Consider the following 20,145-nt stretch of genomic DNA (forward strand, 5'->3'; position numbering starts at 1 on the left):
AAAAACTGTATCATCTCATTGAATGTTACTTAAAGAATGGTAGGACATGAGTAGAAAAACTATCAGAGAAAAATTAAAACTTTTATAAACATACCTCCTCTGTTGCCATTTTCTTCATCCTACAAAACAAAAAGTATAAATTCATGTGAATACATGTTTAAAACTGGTAAAATCACAGCAAGGCTCAACTAAATTCAAACTGCTCTCCTGAAAATGTGCCAATTACAATCTCACTAACAATGCCTTTTGGCAGAAGGATGAAGCTGTCATGCATGGAGATGGAAAAGCTTCAGGTAAAGCCAATTTAAGGAGGACAACAGAAGTTCAGTCTCTGACATACTGAGTGTAAGCTGTCTAAAACAGACATCCAAGGGGAGCTGTCAGAAGCGGGCAACTGTATGGATGAAGCTATTACCTGGAAGAGGGGGCCGGATTGGTTCATCACTTATGTACTAAACCTTAAAAAATGTGCCTTTTAAGGCTATTACCGCACTCAGAACTATCTTTGGATAAATTGGTTCCAAGTTGCTATATCTTTAAAACTTTGAGGTTTATCTACTTGGTTGTGTTCATTGCTACCATGCTGTCTTGCTGCCATGTTGTCTACCTCTAGCTGGGAAATTAGAAAAGCAATTTTGAAAACCTAGCATAAAAATGCATTTATTCAAATAGCTGTTGAGTATCATATGAAAAGCAATGTACTATGTACTATGGAAAGAAAAACAGACATTTAGTGAAGGCTGATAATTTGTTATGTAATTTTTGACCTTTATTTTGGCTGCCCAAATACATAATTTTTTTTTTCCTGGTTACAAGCTCTGCTCTGAGCCTGTTCTGGCAACAAGGTTGCCAGCTACATAACATAATAAAGACACTGTTGTATTAATGGTACATTTTCTGAAAGCTCTACAAATATTAATTTCTATACACTCCTTTGAAGTGGATGAACAAGTTTTCAAATGGAAAAGAGTTCAATAAATATTTTCCATGTAAAAGTTATAGACTGAGACCTATTTGCAAGAACATCTGTGTTAAATAACAGCATTAATCACTGAGGTTTAATGAGCAATTACTGTCTGCCAATTTCTGTGCTGTTTCACATGTATTATATCACTTAATCAACCCAGCCACCCATGAGGAAGGGGCTGTCACTCTCTGTTAAGAGACTCATTCAAGGACACAAAGCTGGCAAAGGACAGAGACAGGACTCAAACCCAGACGCTCGACTCCAGACTGTGCTGCTAACAGTTACACTGCGCCACTGAAATTTCTAGAAATATTTTCCAACAGTAACAATGCATTTTAAACCTATGTTTGGTAAAATTATCTTTTAAAATCCGTACTCTCTATATCATCACGATCCACACTCTTCTTCAAAACAAAACCAAAAGACAAAAAACAAAATTCAGTCTTAATATGTAATTAAAGCAAGGGACTCTATTACTCTCTTACGTGACCTCGTATCTAAGTTATACTACTTAAGGCATTTTTTAAGGTAAAGTAGATGTTTAGGGAAGCCAGTTCAACTGTTTTATACATTTTAGGAACACCAATCTGGTCAGTTTAAATCCCAAAGGTAGCAATAATTCATAATTCTTAAAAATTCTTTAGTAGTTTTAAAAGTTTATCTTATAAGATATTTTCCAAGAAAAATATAGTTTAAAAAGTGTGTTGTCTTAGAAGCAATATGACACTATGTTATAAAAGACAGCCCTAGATTCATAGATATTTAGATTTAGAAGAGACTTTCAAATCTTCTAGTACGATTCCCTGGAATTAGAATGGAAATCTAGAGCCCAAAAGAAGTTAAGTGTCTTGGTCAAAGTCCCCCAAGTCTTATGAATGTCATTATTTCCATTACACTGTTGTATAATAGTTAAGCATCAGGCATTCACGTTGGCCAAATTCAAATCCTAGGTCCACCACTTACTCATTACATGACTCAGATCAGTCTCCACATCTGTTATATGGGGCTAATAATAAAGTGAGATAACGCTCATAAAGAATAATAAAGAATACAGAACAAGTACTCAGCACATCAGCTGCCATTACAGTGATTCCATTTGCCTTTTATTAGATCATGTTCCTATATGTTGAAGCGTATCAGTGTAATTCACTCTAGTGAGAAGCTGTGTTTTTAAATTCTGACTTGCCATCTTATTACATATCTGAAAGTTAAGTATGAATCTAATTCCAATAACTCTACAACTATCCAAATATTTTAATGAACTATTTCTTCTGCATGCTCTGCCCAGAAAACCTACCCCTTTCTAGATTTTAGAAAAAGCAGAATGAAGTTTAGAATTAGAAAAAAAAAAAAAAAGGTAAAAAAAAAAAGATACATAGTTCAAAATTAGTATGATCTTTCAGAGGAGATTAAAGTTTCGTTCTAGAAGATAGGAACATATCTAAAAGACGGGAAAGAATATAATAAAAATGCAAACAGACTGGGTTGGCCAAAAAGTCTGTTTGAGTTTTTGCACAACATCTTATGGAAAAACCCAAATGAACCCTTTGACCAACCCAATAACACTTAATCCTTAAAAGACAGAAGGCAGGATGAGAGGAAGATAAGGAGACAGCAACTGCCTTGTGTTCTACTTTAACTACTTCTCTTACCTTAAATGAAAACTGAATTGCAGACTCTGGGGGATAAACAATAAAATGCCTCAACGTAAAACCAAAGCCTTGAGATGTTCTTTTCAACATAACTGTTTTGGGACCTGGCCAGGAGAACATTTCATCTTCGGATGGTGATACAGTTTCACTTTGTTCTTTTCCATCTTTACTTTTTGATACCTAAAAGGAAAAGACATTTAAATGTTAACTATATAGCACCATATATTTCATCATTTGGGGGAAATGTTATGTGTAAAAATATAGTAACTGAGTGCAGAGGGGAACTGGCTGGAGAAAAAGAACCGTATTCTGATGCATGAACTACATGTGGCATAAAAAATCACATAGATTATCAAAAACTCAATTTTTTCCGAGAAAGGGATGCTATGAAAAGTTAATCAGAAGCAAGAAAGAACTCTTGAAAGTGATACATATAATGACAGGTTAAAATTTTAAATGCAATATCTAAGGCTAGATAAGCAGCATGGTTTGTGGAGACAGAACTGACACAACCAGAATAACCCCAGCAGGAGAACTGAATAAATTATAAAAATTCATACTATGGACTCTTAGGGTCATTAAAAATGATGGTAGTAATAAGAAAAATGAGTTATGGCTGGGGATATTTATTACACACAGAATTTTAAAAAGAAGTCACACAAAAAAATTTAATGCAATAGAAAAACTGAAAGACAACACAAAGAAAATCTCAGAGCATTAAGGATTAAGAAACAGAAACCATAAAAAAAAAACACGAAACTGTCGCTGAGTAAGAACCCTAAACATGCTGTCAGTCCAATGGCAGCAAAGGACATTAGAAAATAAGAGACCAGGCTTCAGGTTCTAAGCGTAAATTCCGTATCCACATAAATAATCCTTCCCAAACCCCAGCTTTCCGGTTGTGTGCTTTCCTCTCCCCCCAGTCTTGGCTTTTATCTGCTCAGGAGTAAAAGCCCTCTACAATCTCAAGCTGAAGAGCCCACCCCTTCATCCCTCTCATATGTCATCCCTTACAAATTCTTCCATCTGAGGCTGACCCTACTGCCCCTTCCCAGCCCCTCACCGCCCCATGGCCTCACCTCCCGCTTAAACCAGCTTCAGTTCACTCCTCTGCCTTCTCTCACCTCCTCCAAGTCATGTGAGAAAACCAAACCCTGGAAAAAATCAACATTGCCTGCTCTGCACCTGCACCCGTGCCGTTGAACATAGGCAGACAAAAACAGAAAATTAAGTCAACTGCTTTCCAAGTTCATGATCACTGAGCGCACACCAGTCTTCAGTGTTGGCGTCCATTTCTCTGCAGTCCATTCATTCAATGACTATTCCATACCTTCTCCCCTGCCCTCACCTGGCACTGATGACCCTGCTTTTACTACACCGAACACAGAAGCACCAAGATGAGTCCCTTGTCGCCTTCCACATCTCCCCACCTCTTTACCACCGTCCCACGCTCTCCTGTCTCCTTCCTGTGACAATGGCTGCACTCCCCACTGCTCTAAGGTCCCACCACTTAACACAGTAGATCCCAGTCCCTCTTCCCAGACAAAGACACGGTCCCACCCATTCTTCCCTCCCTCTCTTACATCACGCTTTCTCCTTACGACAGCATTCCCATGGTACGTGTGTACATTTTTGTAAGTTCTTTTATCTTAAAAGGACAATAAAAGTCCTCTCTGACCACAGTCTTCTCTAGCTTCCACTTTGTTTTTCTACCTTTAGAGCAAGACCCCTTGGAAGTTATCTATGAATGCTATCTCTAATTCTTTTTCTCCCATTTGTCTCTTAAGTCCCCTTAAATCAGGCTGTGGCCTCCCTATATCCCTGAAACTGCTCTTTCGTCAAGGCTCTGAAGGCTTCTACATCGTTACACTGAACGGTCAATTCTTAGCTCTCAAATTTGGTAACCAATAGTTGGTGCAGGGATTACTTCCTGCTGGAAAAATTTCTCCACGTGACTTTCCACACTGAATTTCCTCCTAATTCCCCGGCTCCCTCTGCTCAGTCTCCTTTGCTATCTCTTCAATGGCTCAACTTCTGAATTAAGGAACATAAGAAATCAACCCTGAATATTTATTGGAAGGACTGATGCTGAAGCTGAAACTCCAATACTTTGGCCACCTGATGCAAAGAACTGACTCATTGGAAAAGACTCTGATGCTGGTAATGACTGAAGGCGGGAGGAGAAGGGGATGACAGAGGATGAGATGGTTGGAGGCAATCACCGACTCAACGGACATGAGTTTGCGCAAGCTCCTGGAGGTGGTGATGGACAGGGAAGCCTGGTGTGCTGCAGTCCATCGGGTTGCAAAGAGTCACACATGACTTAGCAACTGAACAACAAAAGGGCTCAACCCATGGACCTTTCTACCTCTACTCTGGCTTTTGGTGATATCTGCAATTTTTATCTCTAGCCCAGACATCTCCCCAATCTAATAGGTATCTCAAACCTAATATGTCTACCTGGCTGTTAAGACTTTGTATGAAATTACTAGTTCATCACAGCAGTTGTGAAATGTCACCTTTATCAAATGACAAATACATGAATATGATTGATTCTACTACATTTTTAATCCATTTCACTGGTGAATCTTATCTATTCCTCTACAACGACATACCTTACATGAAGGTATTCAAATTTAAAAAAAAAAAAAAAGTTCCTGGAAACCATTTTTCAAGAGTCCTCCTAAATATTTTCATCATAAGTCAATATTTTGGCTGTTACTAGTTAGAAAGAAAGTGAAGTCACTCAGTCGTGTCCAACTCTTTGCGGCCCCACAGAGTGTAGCCTACCAGGCTCCTCCATCCATGAGATTTTCCAGGCAAGAGTACTGGAGTGGGTTGCCATTTGCTTCTCCAGGGGATCTTCCCGACCAGGGATCAAACCTGGGTCTCCTGCATTGCAGGCAGACGCTTTACCTTCTGAGCCACCAGGGAAGCCCCATTACTAGTTAGCTATTCATCAATTTCATTTTCTTTTCCATTAGGGAAGACACTAGATAGTAGCATTCCCCCAAACCTGCAGTAGGGGAGATTGGACCAAGTCCTATTCAATGGAATGCAAGTATTATAAAATATTAAAAATGAACAGTATTTCTATATACTGTGTGTTCTCAGTTGCTTAGTAATGTCCAATTCTTTGCAATTCCATGTACTGTATGTAACCCGCCAGGCTCCTCTGTCCATGGAATTTTCCAGGCAAGAATACTGGAGTAGGTGACCATTTCTTTCTCCAGGGGATCTTGCCAACCCAGGGATCAAACCTGAGTCTCTTGCATTGGCAGGTGGATTCTTTATCACTGGGCCACCTAGGAAGCCCTTTTACAGACAGTAGGCAATTGGAAATTTAAATTTCAAAAGTAACATTTTAAAAAAGTTTTATTTTTAATTGGGGGATAATTGTTTTACAGAGTTGTGTTGGTTTCTGCCATATAACGTGAATCAGCCTAAAAATAACATTTAAAATACAAAATACTTATGGATAAATATGAGAAAAGATTTGCCTGACCTGTAAATTGTAATTCCAAAACTGACAGATGTAAAGAAGATCTAAATAAATGGAGACATATGCCATGCTCACAGTTTAGAAGACTCGGTATTATTATACTGTCAATGCTCCTGAAACTTATCTATAGATTCAATGAAATCCCAATCAAAACCCCAGATTTTTGTGTAGAAGTTGACAAACTAAAATTCACTTTGAAGTTAAAAGGACCTAAACAACCAAAACAAACTTTGAAGAAGAACAAAACTGGAGGACTCACATTACAGGACTTTGTTTAAAGCTACAGTAATCAAGACTCTGAGTCACTGATGGAGACTTTGCCCATTTGAAACTCACTTATCATAAATGCATTTTACCTTATTCCCCCTTCTAAGACTTGGAAATTTTGAGGCGGGGTGAATAACAGCAAACACCAACATGGGGGACTCAAGCTGAGTCTCAGTTGCAAAAGTGATACATAATCAGGTAGAATTTGTAGCAGGAAAGTTTTTATTCTAGGCTTAATTATCCAAAGAGTTTAGTTAAGCTTTAGGTTGTGACTGAATCCTCCTTTTGTGATCCAAAGGAGAAATTATTTTATCTTTGCATGTAAGTTCATTCCCTCCATATCTGTCTCTCTCGTTTGTATTCTCGAGCGCATTTGGTATTGTTAGTTTTTTCTTTTAGTCACTGTGATATGTGTGTAGTGGTATCTTGGTGTGGTAGTATTTGCATTTCCCTAATGGCCCATGATGAACACCTTTTCAAGTGCTCAGCTGCCATCTCCTTATGTAATTTTAAAGCCCCAAAGAATCTCAGATATAATAGACATAAGTGAATCGTCTTCTGTTACATGAGGAAACTGAGGCCCCGTTTAGCTAAGTGACGTATGTAAGATTTTTGTAGGCTAATTCAGAGTAAGAACTAAAATCATAGTTCCTGAATCTGAGGCTAGAGTGTTTCTCCTGTGTCACACTGTGTGTGTGCTTAGTCACTCAACAGTTTCTGATTCTTTGCAACCCCATGGACTATCCTGCCAGGCTCCTCTGTCCATAGGGATTCTCCAGGTAGGAATATTGGAGTGGGTCGCCATGCCCTCCTCCAGGGGAATCTTCCCGACCCAGGGATTGAGCCCAGGTCTCCTCATTGCAGGCGAATTCTTTACCATCTGAGCCACCAAGGAACTTTTCATCCTCTTTTCTATTGTGTGATCTGCATAGATTTTCTCCCCCAGTAGCGCTTTGATCTAATGTATTGGTTTTATTTTTCTGCAGGACTCTAATTTTACAACTTTAAACAGTTTACATGCATTAAATTTATTTCTAGTGTATTATTATGACTTGGGCCTCAAAGCTTCCAAACGTACTCAAGCTTCCTTTTTCCTTTGAACCATATAAATTAGGCTCTAGGATCCTGGTGCCATAGTTCAAGTTGCTGCATAGAGCCTGCTGTGTCTTGTTCTACTGAGTTCTTTACAAAATGGAGAAAACGGGATAAAGAGTAAGCAACTTCGTTTTTGCTCTCTGCAGACAAAGTTTTTTTTTTTTAATATCACAAAGCTCTGCTGTCTCAATTATTTCACCCTCCCAAGAACATCACATTGAATCCTCTGCAGTCTCCTTACCTTCTCCCTAGAAGGGAGAAGGGAGGGTTACCATTCTTCCTACATAAAGAGAGAAGATGAAAAGAAACACACACATGTGCCTCACTCTTTCTCCTCCTTACCCGCAGAACCTTTTGATCTGTTGGATTTTATAACAAGGGCAAACTGCAGGCACCCAGCAAAGGACACAGCAGTCAGATTCCTCCACTTGAGAGGACCCTTCAGACACTCTCTCTATATATATGTTGCAGCTCCCCACCATGAGCACCAATTTGCGTACTAATAGCCTCAGAGTGTAAGAAGCCTAGAAGTGGATGGAAGCATAGTGGTCACATGCCTGTGAACGAAGAACTGTCATCTGATTCCCTCAGAAGACTTCATAACAAGGTCGCTTGATTGAATAATATCTCAAGGTTAAAAGAAACCAAAATAAAACATAAAAACTAGATACAACTAGACAAAGCAAAGAGGAGTGAGAGAGAAAGTGTTGGGGGACACACTAATCATATAACAATAAAGGTAATAAAAATCTCACAGAAGGGAATGCACACAGCTATGACAGCACCGTGGGGGATAATGGAAGAAATGTTCTCAAAGTAGATTATAAAGAAAGTTTCACTACTGTATAAATTTACCACAAGCCACTAAGATGTACACTTACAACGGGTGACTTTTTATGGTATGTAAATTATACTTCAACAAAGATGCTTCCAAAGAAAGACTGGCATAGGTAAAAAGTACAAAGTCTATATGTGTGCCGGAGGTTAAAGATATAGGGCTGTCATGAAAGCAAACACAAGTGAGTTAAGAAAGAATCCCTGTATACACACTAACTATAGAAGCTCTCAACTATCTTTTGTAATTACTTTTAATTTAAATAGAATGGGGATAGCTTCCTAGTATACTCCAGGAATCATTCACAATAAAGCATAAGAAAGTATTATATTATGTTCATTCTGTAAGATCCTAATACTGATTCCATTATATACCTAAGATTATAAGCCCTCAGTTCAGTTCAGTCACCCTGTCGTGTCCGACTCTTTGTACCCCATGAATCGCAGCGCGCCAGGCCTCCCTGTCCATCTCCTATGGATTATTGAAAATGCTTTGCTATTTTTTAAAAAAATTTTACCACTGATAATGTTAGTAGTACCAGTTACTTAAAGTAAGATTTTTCTTCCTTATTTTAGGGCCAGACTTATTCACAGTGATGCAACCCCTTTTTAAGATGACACCTGCTTCCATGTTGCTGTAAATGGCATTGTTTTGTTCTTTTTATACCTGAGGAGTATTCCATTGTATATATGTATTGCATCTTCAGGGGCTTCCCAGATATCTCAGTGGTAAAGGATATGCCTGCAATGCAGGAGACCCAGGTTCAATTCCCGGGTCAGGAAGATCCCCTGGAGAACGGAATGGTTACCCACTCCAGTATTCTTGCCTGGAGAATTCCAAGGATAGAGGAGCCTGGTGGGCTACAGTCCAAGGGGTCTTTTTTTTTTTTTTCATTGGAGTGAACAGAGGACCCTGGCAGGCTACAGTCCACAGCGTCACACAGAGTCGGACACAACTCAAGTGACGTGGCCTGCACACACATGCTAATTGTACCTGACAACTCTGGGCTTGGAGCTTCTCTTGACAGAGGAAGTCTCTTTCTGAGCCAGGTTGATAACAGTTGAAACCACTTTGATGTTTATTATCTAGATGCACCCAGATATACTTTTCCAATAATTAATTCTAGTTTTCAATAGACATTTTAATATTTAAGTGATAAAAGATGATGACCAAAGAAATTTTACCTCTCTCAGGAACTGAAGTTGAAAAATCTAGATAAATCGCTTTCACTGCTGAGGGCCTGGGTTCAGTCCCTGGTCAGGGCCCTAAGATCCCACAAGCCATGCAGAGCAGCCAAAAAACAGAAAAAGAAAAAAAGAGAAAAATCTAGATGCTTGGATTTAAGTTTTAAAATACTACTCAATTTTTTTTTTTACAACTTAATTTTTAAGTTCATTATTGGACATTCATTTATAATATCTTTCATCTTGGTTGACTGTCAAGATGGGTCCTTTCTCCTGCTTTTCTGTATGGTTTCACTATAGATTGTTTTGAACTGGCTGATATTTTCCTATGTGATTTCCTTCTCTATTCAGCATTCTGGTTTTTAATATAATTTTTATCTAGACAGTACTCTTCTTTCTTCTCTCTCTAAGATTTACTTTCAGATCCCATCATGTTGAAGACATGAGTTCTTAGTTCGGCAATTTTAGAACTTCACTCTCACAGAAGATGGCTATGTTAGAACCTGAAGTAAATGAAAAAAATTAAAAAGAATGGTGTGAACTGTTTATAAATAGCTTAGTTTTGACTACCACTATGACTTTGAAACGTTATCTCTAATTTACTTATGACACCTTATGTCAGTAAAAGTTGCTCAGTCGTGTCAGACTCTTTGTGATCTCTTGGGCTATACAGTCCATGGAATTCTCCAGACCAGAATATTGGAGTGGGTAGCCGTGCCCTTCTCCAGGGGATCTTCCCAACCAGGGATGGAACCCAAGTCTCCCGCGTTGCAGGCAGATTCTTCACTGTCTGAGCCGCCAGGGAAGCTCAAGAATACTGAAGTGGGTAGTCTATCCTTTCTCCAGAACATCTTCCTGACCCAGGATTTGAAACGTGGTCTCCTGCACCGCAGGCGGATTCCTGACTAGCTGAGCTACCAGGGAATCTGTCAATATTATCAGCCTCACAAGATGGTAAAAATCAGAATGTACTTCTCTTCACAAATTACCCATTTCCTGGGCATTTTCTCATAGTTGTCTTACTAGTAGTGATGGTGGGATCAGATTACACTTACTTTTGTCCCTTGGACCTTCTGTGACCAACAATAAACGTTTTTGTGGTATTAAAGGAAAGTCTGAGCTTGTTTCCTAAAATAGAAAAAGCATTTTCAAGATGATACCTTAATGGTATCATCATGTGTCATCTGGCATTTGTATAACTTTCCATATCATTTGAAAGAATTTCTCTTTATTACTGATTCCAGAAGCAAAGATGACTGAATCTAACTGGCATGCTTGCTGCATTCACCCTTTCATCTTTAATAGCTTCTGACATTACTTCCTAATTCTGTTATTAAAAATATTCACTAAAGTAAAGGAGGCTGGGGAACGTGATTAGCTATTTACCAGGTAGAAGAAGAAGAGGGTTGATGAACAGCTAGCCAATCTCTGCTGTGGTTCATTGATTTTCACTGATACATAAAATTTCATCGTGAATGTACCACTTTTTATCTATTATCCTCTAAATTGAAATAGGGTTTTCCCATTTTGCTATTAGCAAAAAAAGAAAAGAAAAAACCAAGTTGCTAAGAACATCTCCTGTTCATAAAAACATCTTTTACACCATAGTTTCTTAAGGTATTTACATAGTAGTTACCTGGTTTATTTTTTATGGTATTTACCTATGTTTACATAGTATTTAGATGGTTTCTTTAAGGTATTTACCTGGTATTGGATAGATGTTTATAGCTTAACATAGTAAGTTTCAAACGTGTAATTCAGAAGCCTGACCTAGACCATGACCACCATCAGCCACTACTTGCCATGTAGGCCATCTCTCTTCTCTATCAAAGGGGCAAGCGGACTAGGAGAACTGCCTGCCCTTTGCACGTGCACAGACTGTCAACATACCACTCTCAAAGTTCCACATCTATTCCTCTAGCGCTATCCTAAGAAATAATAAAAAAAAAATTTTTTTTTTAAAAACCTCTCATTTATTTAAAAACGTTTATACACTGCAGGGCTGTTTCCTAAAGGAGAGAAAGCCTACACTCTATGTAGAGGGAATATTTCCACTTTAAGATACATCACCAGCCCTATACCAAAACCTCTCTAATTATTAACTAGCATTAACTATGAAGATGAAGGTTCAACTGGCACCCAGCGAGCAGGCGCAGGGTCCGGTATGCTCCACGTGTTACGTTCGGTATTGCCATATTGAACGACCATGATGGCGCTGACTGGCATCTATTTACATCTTTCTAAAATGAGGCTCAAAAAAAAATAAAGTGACTTCCCCATAGTTGTAAAACATATAACTTCAATTCGAGAGCTCTCTAAAGAAAATAACTCTCTACCCAAAAAGGTACAAGAACTCAACTCAATCTGAATCCAATTTTATTTTTAAAAAAAAGTTCATCAGTCCACTGATTAGCAAATAAAACTAAGCACACACTAAACTTACTCAACAATTTATTTCAATACATTAATCTCTTTACATTACACGGCAGACTTAAATCCACATAGGAGAATCCGTACAGAAGAATGACCTACTGTATACCTCAAGTATTTTTTTTTTAATGAAGCCTTAGATAACTTAAATTTTTTTAGAAACAACAATTCCAAACTAAGTTCCTATCAAAAACAAAACTTTCAGAAGTTCATCAGTTTGATTGCTGAACATCTTCTAAACATATTAAAAATGGGTCTGTAACAAATGATGACTGCTATTTGGATGGCAAAAACTATTTAAATCTGCTTTCCATATACCTTTTTCTCTTTCCTTTGGTAAAGGAGCATAGAATAGAATGACTGAATGAAATATACATCTAAAATGAAAAAAAAATCTAAAAATGTTATTTTAGCTGCGCAAGTACTTCCCCCAAAAACTATGTAGTGGCACTATGTTAATATTTAATATTTAATGTTTTAATAAATATATTAATATTTAATGTTAATTGCTTTTTCCTTGCCTATATTTTAATAAATATGAAACTTCTACAGGCAAGAAGAAAGCCAATTATATAATATAAAGAAATAAATAAGCCATTAAATACATATTTAAAAGTACAGTGGTGGTCAACCACATTCAGCACACACCCAAAATAATAACTGAGCATTATATCACTACAGATATCTACAGCCTCATACAATTTACACTAGTAGGAGCACCTCACCCCTGCTCTCAGAGCCTAACTAGCCATACGGAACATTTATAATCTATTTCTAAGCATGTCTACCAGAATCGGGGGACATAGTTTTATCTACTTTCCTCATTTGCTGCTAACTCGCCAGAAAGTTATTTGCTAATCACAAAAATGGAATGACAGAATGACCATTTAGTACAACAACAACAAAACCTTCTTTCTCAAATTTAATACCATACTGATAGAAGTCTTCTTAAATTATTAAGCCTAAAATCTCATTCCATGCCAAAAGATTTTCAAATTATAAAGGAAAGGTATTAAATTTCCAAAATATTTTTCTGCAAAGGACTTCTGAAGGAATTGCTTTACTAGCCTAAAGTTTAGTTAAGTCTCTCATTAACAATATTCTCTACTAGCAGGAAAGGACACTGAAGAAAAGATATTATTCTAAACTCAATCAGGAAAAACCGTGAGAATTCTCATACCCATCTACTGGGAGTACAATCTTTCTGTAAACCCTCTTGACAACATTTATCAAGAGACTTAAATTTTATACCTTTTATCCTAACAACTAATGAAATAATAAGAGGGTGAAGATTCATTTTACAAAATGTTCAGCCTAAGGTATAATAAACTCAACTCAGAAATTATTTCAAAGTCCAACTACAGCAAAAAAAAAAGGAAGAGTTACATAAATTATGATACAGCTGAAATATGAAAAAAAAATTAATGACACAGGGAAATGCCCAAAATATAATATTGGGGGGAAAGTAAGGTTAAAATGTCACAGTTTGACAAAGTGTTGTAGTCTCTCTCTCTCATACACATACACACAGAGTTTGGAATAAGGGGCCAGGGTTCTTTTTTTTTAGACAATTCATCAGTTTTTATAAGGAACCCGTGTAAATGGTAACTTTTCACATCAGCTTGCACCGCTGTGCATCATTGTGTATCACACAAACTGCGTTTTGAACACTTTGTGTTAGTGGAATAATGCACTTTTTTTCTTGGTACCAAAGTGCCTTACAGCAGAAATCCCCAACCAGTGCCTTGCAATACTAAGAGGCCGTGTCCCAGGGCCTGTATCTCATAGAGCCCGTGTAGCGAAGGGTATAACCTACCATCTTATAATTACTTGTTTATACATCTATATTTTCAATCTTAAAGTAGTTTCCTGGGAACACAGGAGAATAATGTCTTAATTCAGTGCCCATCACAAATTCTGACAAAAAATAGGACTCAAAAAAAAAAAAAAGAAAGAAATGAAATCTACATGAATTAAACAAGTAAAGTTGGCATAAAATAAGGACAATGAAAAACAAAACGATTGCTTTAAAACTCCGATGGGGAATTACTCCTGTTTAAGTACTTCCCCATTTTCCTCATTAGAGACAGTAAGGGCATATAGCTCTATTTCATATCAAATAGACAGAGAGTGAAACAGACAGAAGCTCAAATATAGATGTCTATTTTTACACATATTTTCTTGTAAAGAGTCTCTATGACCAGATAATAGGGTTATTTTCAGAAGCTGCTTTTTTTCTGATAGGAATAAAATTTTGTTTACTCTGAATCAGAGAACAGACTGTATTTTTAGGGGAAAAACAATCATCTCCCTATCCTTTGGGCAGACAGGAATCTCCGAATTAAGAAGCAAGCTTAAATTTCAGTTCATCTTAGCTACTAATGAAATACTGCGGCTCCCTCTGAGCAGACACAGTGATACTGACCGTGTATAGAGCTAGTAAAGAGATGGTTACAGAAGGTCAGACCCATATCATGTGGTTTCCCTGTTTTGCTTGAAGCACTGTAATGACCTAGAGTACCAGAGATTCATCTTGCTAAAAGTCCATACAAAAAAGCTTTCTGAATCTACGCTGAGTTTAGATGATCAAAGACACTATGCTGGCAACCAATGTTAACAGTTGCCTCAATTTCCTCAGCCTGAACTATGGAAAAATTTCACAGACTTTTATATAGCTGGAAGGAAACATGGAGATAATATAATCCAACTTGGCCATTCACCATTGTATTAAGCACTGAGTCTCCAAGAGGTTGAGTAACTTGCTAAAAGTTACATGCTGATCGGTGACCCCAACTATTCATTAGGGTCCAACTGAAGTAGGATAGACTGGGCAGAGAGTATTACTCCAATGGACCAGGAGCAAATGGGAAAATAATTCATAAAAGATGTTGAAATGGTTTTTGAAATGTGTAAAAATATAGGTCTCTCTCTGTTAGCTAGGATGAAGGCACCCCATATCATGTGAATTATTCTTTTACTCACTAGCTCTCAAAGAATGTAGATCATCATAGTCTGCTATTTCCAGAACAAGGGCGCCCTGATACATAAGGTAAGTTCTGTCCTACAAGAAACTTGCCCTCATGAATGGGAAGAGGTGTAAACCTTAAAGGAAGTCACATAAAACTACATCTTCGAAAGAGGATTCTCTCTCCCCTCACCTTGTCCTTACCTTTTGTTGAAAGAAAGCTTCAAATAGAAGCTCTATATACAAAATATCAAATATACAGGGCTGCTCTGTCTGCAAACAAGGGCAGGAGAGTTTGTAGAGAAACCTGCTCCCTTTTGCTAGTTCCTCAGAAACCTGAACAGTCTGTTAAGGAGTTTAAAGATCAGAGAGGTAGCTCAACCAACTTAAATTTACTAAACACAAAAACAGAGACCCAGAGAGACTTGCTGACGGTCTCAAGGCTAATCAGTGACACAGTTTAGGCTAAAACTTAAGTTTCCAATCTCCTGATCCTGGAACTTCCTCACTGTATTATACCACAAACAGATTGGTTTAGCAATTCAAGGATACCAGCTACTGGATCAGGCACCCTTTGCTTTTTCCATTATAAGTGATATTTATCAGATGTATATATTCATTCAAGACAAATTAGAAAATAAAGTTAAGCAAAAAAACTGTAATAACTTAACTTACGTACCATTACCCCTCTAGAGAAAACTGATGCCAGTATTTTGGGATATATTATACATATATACATATATATATATATATATATATATATATATATATATATTAGATCTTTTCATATGAAAATATATACAAACACACACAAGAAAAATGCTCTTCTAATCTTATTTTTACTTAATATGTTATGAATGTCTTTCTGAGTTAATATAACATGTGTGTGCATACTAAATTGTGTCTGAGTCTTTGCAACACTGTGGACTATAGCCCACCAGTCTCCTCTTCCATGGAATTTTCCAGGCAGGAATACTGGAGTGGGTTGCCACTTCCTACTGAAGGGGATCTTCTTGACCCAGGGATCGAACCTGCGTTTCTGGCATCTCCTGCATTGACAGGCAGATTCTTTACTACCAGTGCTACCTGAGAAGCCCAATATAACATATACCTATACATTATGTTTAAAGACTGCATGGTATTTCACCACATGGATAAATAAAACTTCATTTATTCACTCTTCTTTTTGCTATTTGGAATGCACAGTTTATTAAGCCTTTTTATACTACTACTATTATTATTGCTTATTACTACTGCTACTACAACCATCTGTGGACCAATTTCTGTGAAAAACCAGGAATAGGTCATTAGGATAAATTCCAAAGAATGGAGTTGCTGTAACATCATTATGCTGTTTCTTTGTTTTATGGTTTTATATTCAAAGTGTCAAAGGGCCATCTATGAAACAGGGACAAAGTCACACACCTACTGACAGTGTATCAGACTACTATATCCATATACTTGCCAACATTGGGTAGTCATTCTTTGCTAATAAGCTAAGATGAAAACTGATTCTTATTGTTTTAATTTTTTATTTCTTTCATTTGTAGTGAAACTAAACATCTTTGCAGGTAGCATCCAATTCTTAAAGACCTATAATATAAATAACACAGAATGGACTTCCCAGGTGGTCCAGTGGCTAAGACTCCATGCTCCCAGTACAGGGGGCTCAGGTTAGATCTCTGGTCAGGGAACTAGATCCCAGCTGCCACAACAAAGGATCCCACATGCTACATCTTAAAGATCCCACCTGCCACAACTAAGACCCAGGGCAGCCAAATAAACAAATTAAAAAAAAAAAAACATAGAAAAGAATACACAAGTCTCAAGTTGTTTGAGACTGAATTGCAAAAAAACACATTGTCACTGTTCAGAACACAGTTCTCAGACAAAATGAGGGTTGACAGCAATGTCTTAAAACACAGTAATAGAAACCAAAGCAAAATTCCTGAACTGGAAAGGGAACTTAAAGTGCACAGGGACCCAGAGGTGACAACTGGGGGAAGCAGACCCCAAATGGCAGAGAGGAGACAAGCTCCCCGAGGAAAGAGGGTTAAAGTGGCTCATGCTCAAAATAATCTGAGCACTGGGATGCACCCTAACTTCAGAACACCAGACACCAGGGCAGATCCCGCTTTGAGTTGCTATGTCCAGCCAAGGCAGATGACGTGATGCTCACTAACTGCACCCATGATCCCCCAGGGGAAGACTGGCCTTGGAAATGGAGCTCTCCTCTGACTTCTAATGTGGTAATGTACTGTCTGCTTACAGCCTTTCAGATGCACAACCCAATTGTGTCTTGTTTATTTCAAAAACCCAGCTAAGTGAAAACATTCCAAATGCAGGAGGTCCTTGTTTTATAATTTGTTCATGAAAAGTAATGATTAAATACCAAGAAGTATTTTGAACATATTTTACAGGCCCTGGTGGAGCTTACTATTTAAAAGAACCCAGGGAGAAAGCCTTTGGGAAGGCAATAAATTATTTTAATCACTCCATAATTTATGTCCCATAAATACAATTGCCTTTCAACATAACATTTTTTCTGGAAACTACATTATAAAATGAATCGCTTGAATAGATAATATTTTTACATAGAAAAGAATGCTTTAATTGGTTAAAACACAGAAATGATTCAACAACACATCCGGAAAGTAAATATATAGCAATTAGAAATCTCTAAAATCATTTCCAAGTGCAGTCACAATTTTTAAATAAGCATAATTAAACCAGCTGGATATTATATGAGGAGGAGCTTAAAGTATTATAAAGTACACACAGTACTCATAAAAATACAAATCCAATCTATCTTAAATTTTACTGAAAATTTATAAGGCAGAAATAAGAACCATTAATCATTCAGATCAACCTGAACAGCCCAAAGAAAATTTTGTATTAAAAGAAGGGCTTTTTATGCTCCTTTACATTCCTTTGCTTTGGGTATAGTGCAAGCAGTTTATGGTTCAGTTGGATGCCACAGGGCACTTCTTTAAATACTAGCTGGTTGGACCATCTCCCAAATCAATTTTCAGATCCTTGTTAGTGATATTGATACCCTTGTGATTGTTGCAACTATTGCATTAATTCAAATTTAATTAAATAATTATAATTTCCATAGAAAGAAACAAGAGTCTGCCTATAAAATAACTTTATCTTTGGAAAACCACTTTCCCTACATCCATTTTAGCAAGGCTAAAAGGGCAATCCCGTTCTCTGTGGATCTTTATTTTTTAAGATTTTTTTAATGTGGACCATTTTTAAAGCCTTTATTAAACTTGTTATAATATTACTTCTAATGTTTATGTTCTGGTTTTTTGGGGAGGAAGCATGTGGGATCTTTGCTCCCTGACCAGGGATTGAACCTGCAACACCCTGCACTGAAAGGTGAGGTCTTAACCACTTGACCCCCAGGAAAGTGCTTGCTCCTTCTATCATTAAAAATCTTGGCATTCAAGTAGATAGAGTCAATGCAGAAAATATTTAATATGCAGCTCCTAAGAACATCTGGAAGATAAAAGCTGCTTAAAGGAGACTAACTCGCTTTGGTCACTCAAACGTGCTTAGTTGCTCAGTCGTGTCCGACTCTTTTCAATCCCATGGACTGTAGCCCACCAGGCTCCTCTGTCCATGGGGATCCTCTAGGTAAGATACTGGAGTGGGTTGCCACGCCCCCCTCCAGGGGATCTTCCCAACCAGGGACCAAATCCACATCTCCCACATTGCAAGCAGATTCTTTACCATCTGAGCCACCAGGAAAGCCCAAAAATACTGGAGTGGGTAGCCTATCCCGTCTCCAGGGGATCTTCCCAACCCAGGGACTGAACCAGGCTCTCCTGCATTGCAGTGGATTCTTTACCAGCTGAGTTACCAGGGAAGCCCCAAGACTTGTCTATATTATTATTATTATATCAAAAACTTAAACATTAATACCAGGTACTAATTTAATATTAAATACTTCCTAGTTCATGTGAACCCGAAACTCAAATTAACCATGGCAATGTGATTTTAAAAAAAGAGAGAGACACATACAGACGCACGGTGAGGCCTCAGTTCTTATTTTTGTTTCAATTCCGAGTCAGGTACAACAGTATAAAACCCATTAGTTTACAAATTCAAATAGACTATTCAAAGAACCTGAAAATTCGATGACATTATTCCTCTTTTGTGTATTTTTAACACTGTACTCAAAGACATTGGGTGACTTATCCAAGTTCTTACAACTAGTGAATAATGGGCAAAGAAATCCAAGGGGCCAGTAAAAGATGCTCAAGCTCATCAGTCATCAGGCAAATGCAAATCAAAACCATCATAAGACACTATCACAAAGAGACCAAAATGGCTAAAAAAATTATTTTTTAACTGGCAAACAATTATTGGCAAGGACATAGTGTAACAAGAATTCTCAAATACTGCTGATGAGAATATAAACTGGTACAACCACTTTGAAAAGCTGCTTGGTAGCATCTGTCAATGTTGGGCCATAAAATGTGAACATCCCGTGTCCCAGGAACTCCACTCCCAGATCAACACTAGACAGAAATCCATACATGCAAAGCCATGTGCAAACATGTCCATAACAGCATTATTGGGGATGGTTGAAACTGGAAATGAGCCCAACACCATCAAAAGTAAAATGGATAAATTGTGGTGTATTCATAAAACTACTAAACATAACTTTTTTTTAGGTTTACAGCTAAGGCAAGAACCTGGATGAATTGAAAGCTAATCCTAGGTGAAAAAGTCAAACACAAATGCAATAACATTCATAATAAAATTGACAAAGGTGAACCAATACATGGTGATGGATGCCTAGAGAGTTATAATCTTTGGAGGAGAGGATAATATGCAGGGGTACAAGAGGCTGAAGGGCTGCATCTATAGCTTTATTAGGGTAATGATGCCACAGGTGCATTCACTTTGTAAAATTCATCGACCTATGTATTTATGATTTAAAGGTATTTTAGGTATTGCTATATTTCTAGGTACAATGTTTACATGTTTGTTTAAATACAAATCTGGATCAGTGAGTTTCATGCTGAAAACCCTACAACTGGCTTCTCATCACACTGGGAAGAAACTCCAAAACCCTTCTCTTATAGACTCTCCCTGACCCAGTCCTGGATATGTCTGATTCCCTCCTCTCCCTCTGTTCACAGATTCCTGCCACACACATCTCCTGGCTGCCTCAAACACACCAAGCTCTTTCCATCTCAAGGATTTTACTTTTGCAATTTCCACTAGCTGGCAT

At 37.7% G+C, this 20,145-nt stretch overlaps 1 protein-coding gene across 4 annotated transcripts in view; it reads right to left on the reverse strand.

Moving 5' to 3' along the window:
• ARHGAP21 (Rho GTPase activating protein 21) overlaps window positions 1-20,145 on the reverse strand; it is a 129,996-nt gene that overhangs the window by 75,951 nt on the left and 33,900 nt on the right. For all 4 annotated transcript variants that reach the window (XM_043882787.1, XM_043882784.1, XM_043882786.1 and 1 more), the window contains exons 3-4: window positions 2,620-2,799; window positions 95-119 (exon numbers count right to left, since the gene is read on the reverse strand). In XM_043882787.1, the coding sequence (XP_043738722.1) occupies window positions 95-119; window positions 2,620-2,799 (205 nt within the window). The remainder of the gene's footprint in view (window positions 1-94; window positions 120-2,619; window positions 2,800-20,145) is intronic.

This window comes from Cervus elaphus, chromosome 23 (assembly GCF_910594005.1).
Source record: "Cervus elaphus chromosome 23, mCerEla1.1, whole genome shotgun sequence".
Classification (NCBI taxonomy): Eukaryota; Metazoa; Chordata; class Mammalia; order Artiodactyla; family Cervidae; genus Cervus; species Cervus elaphus.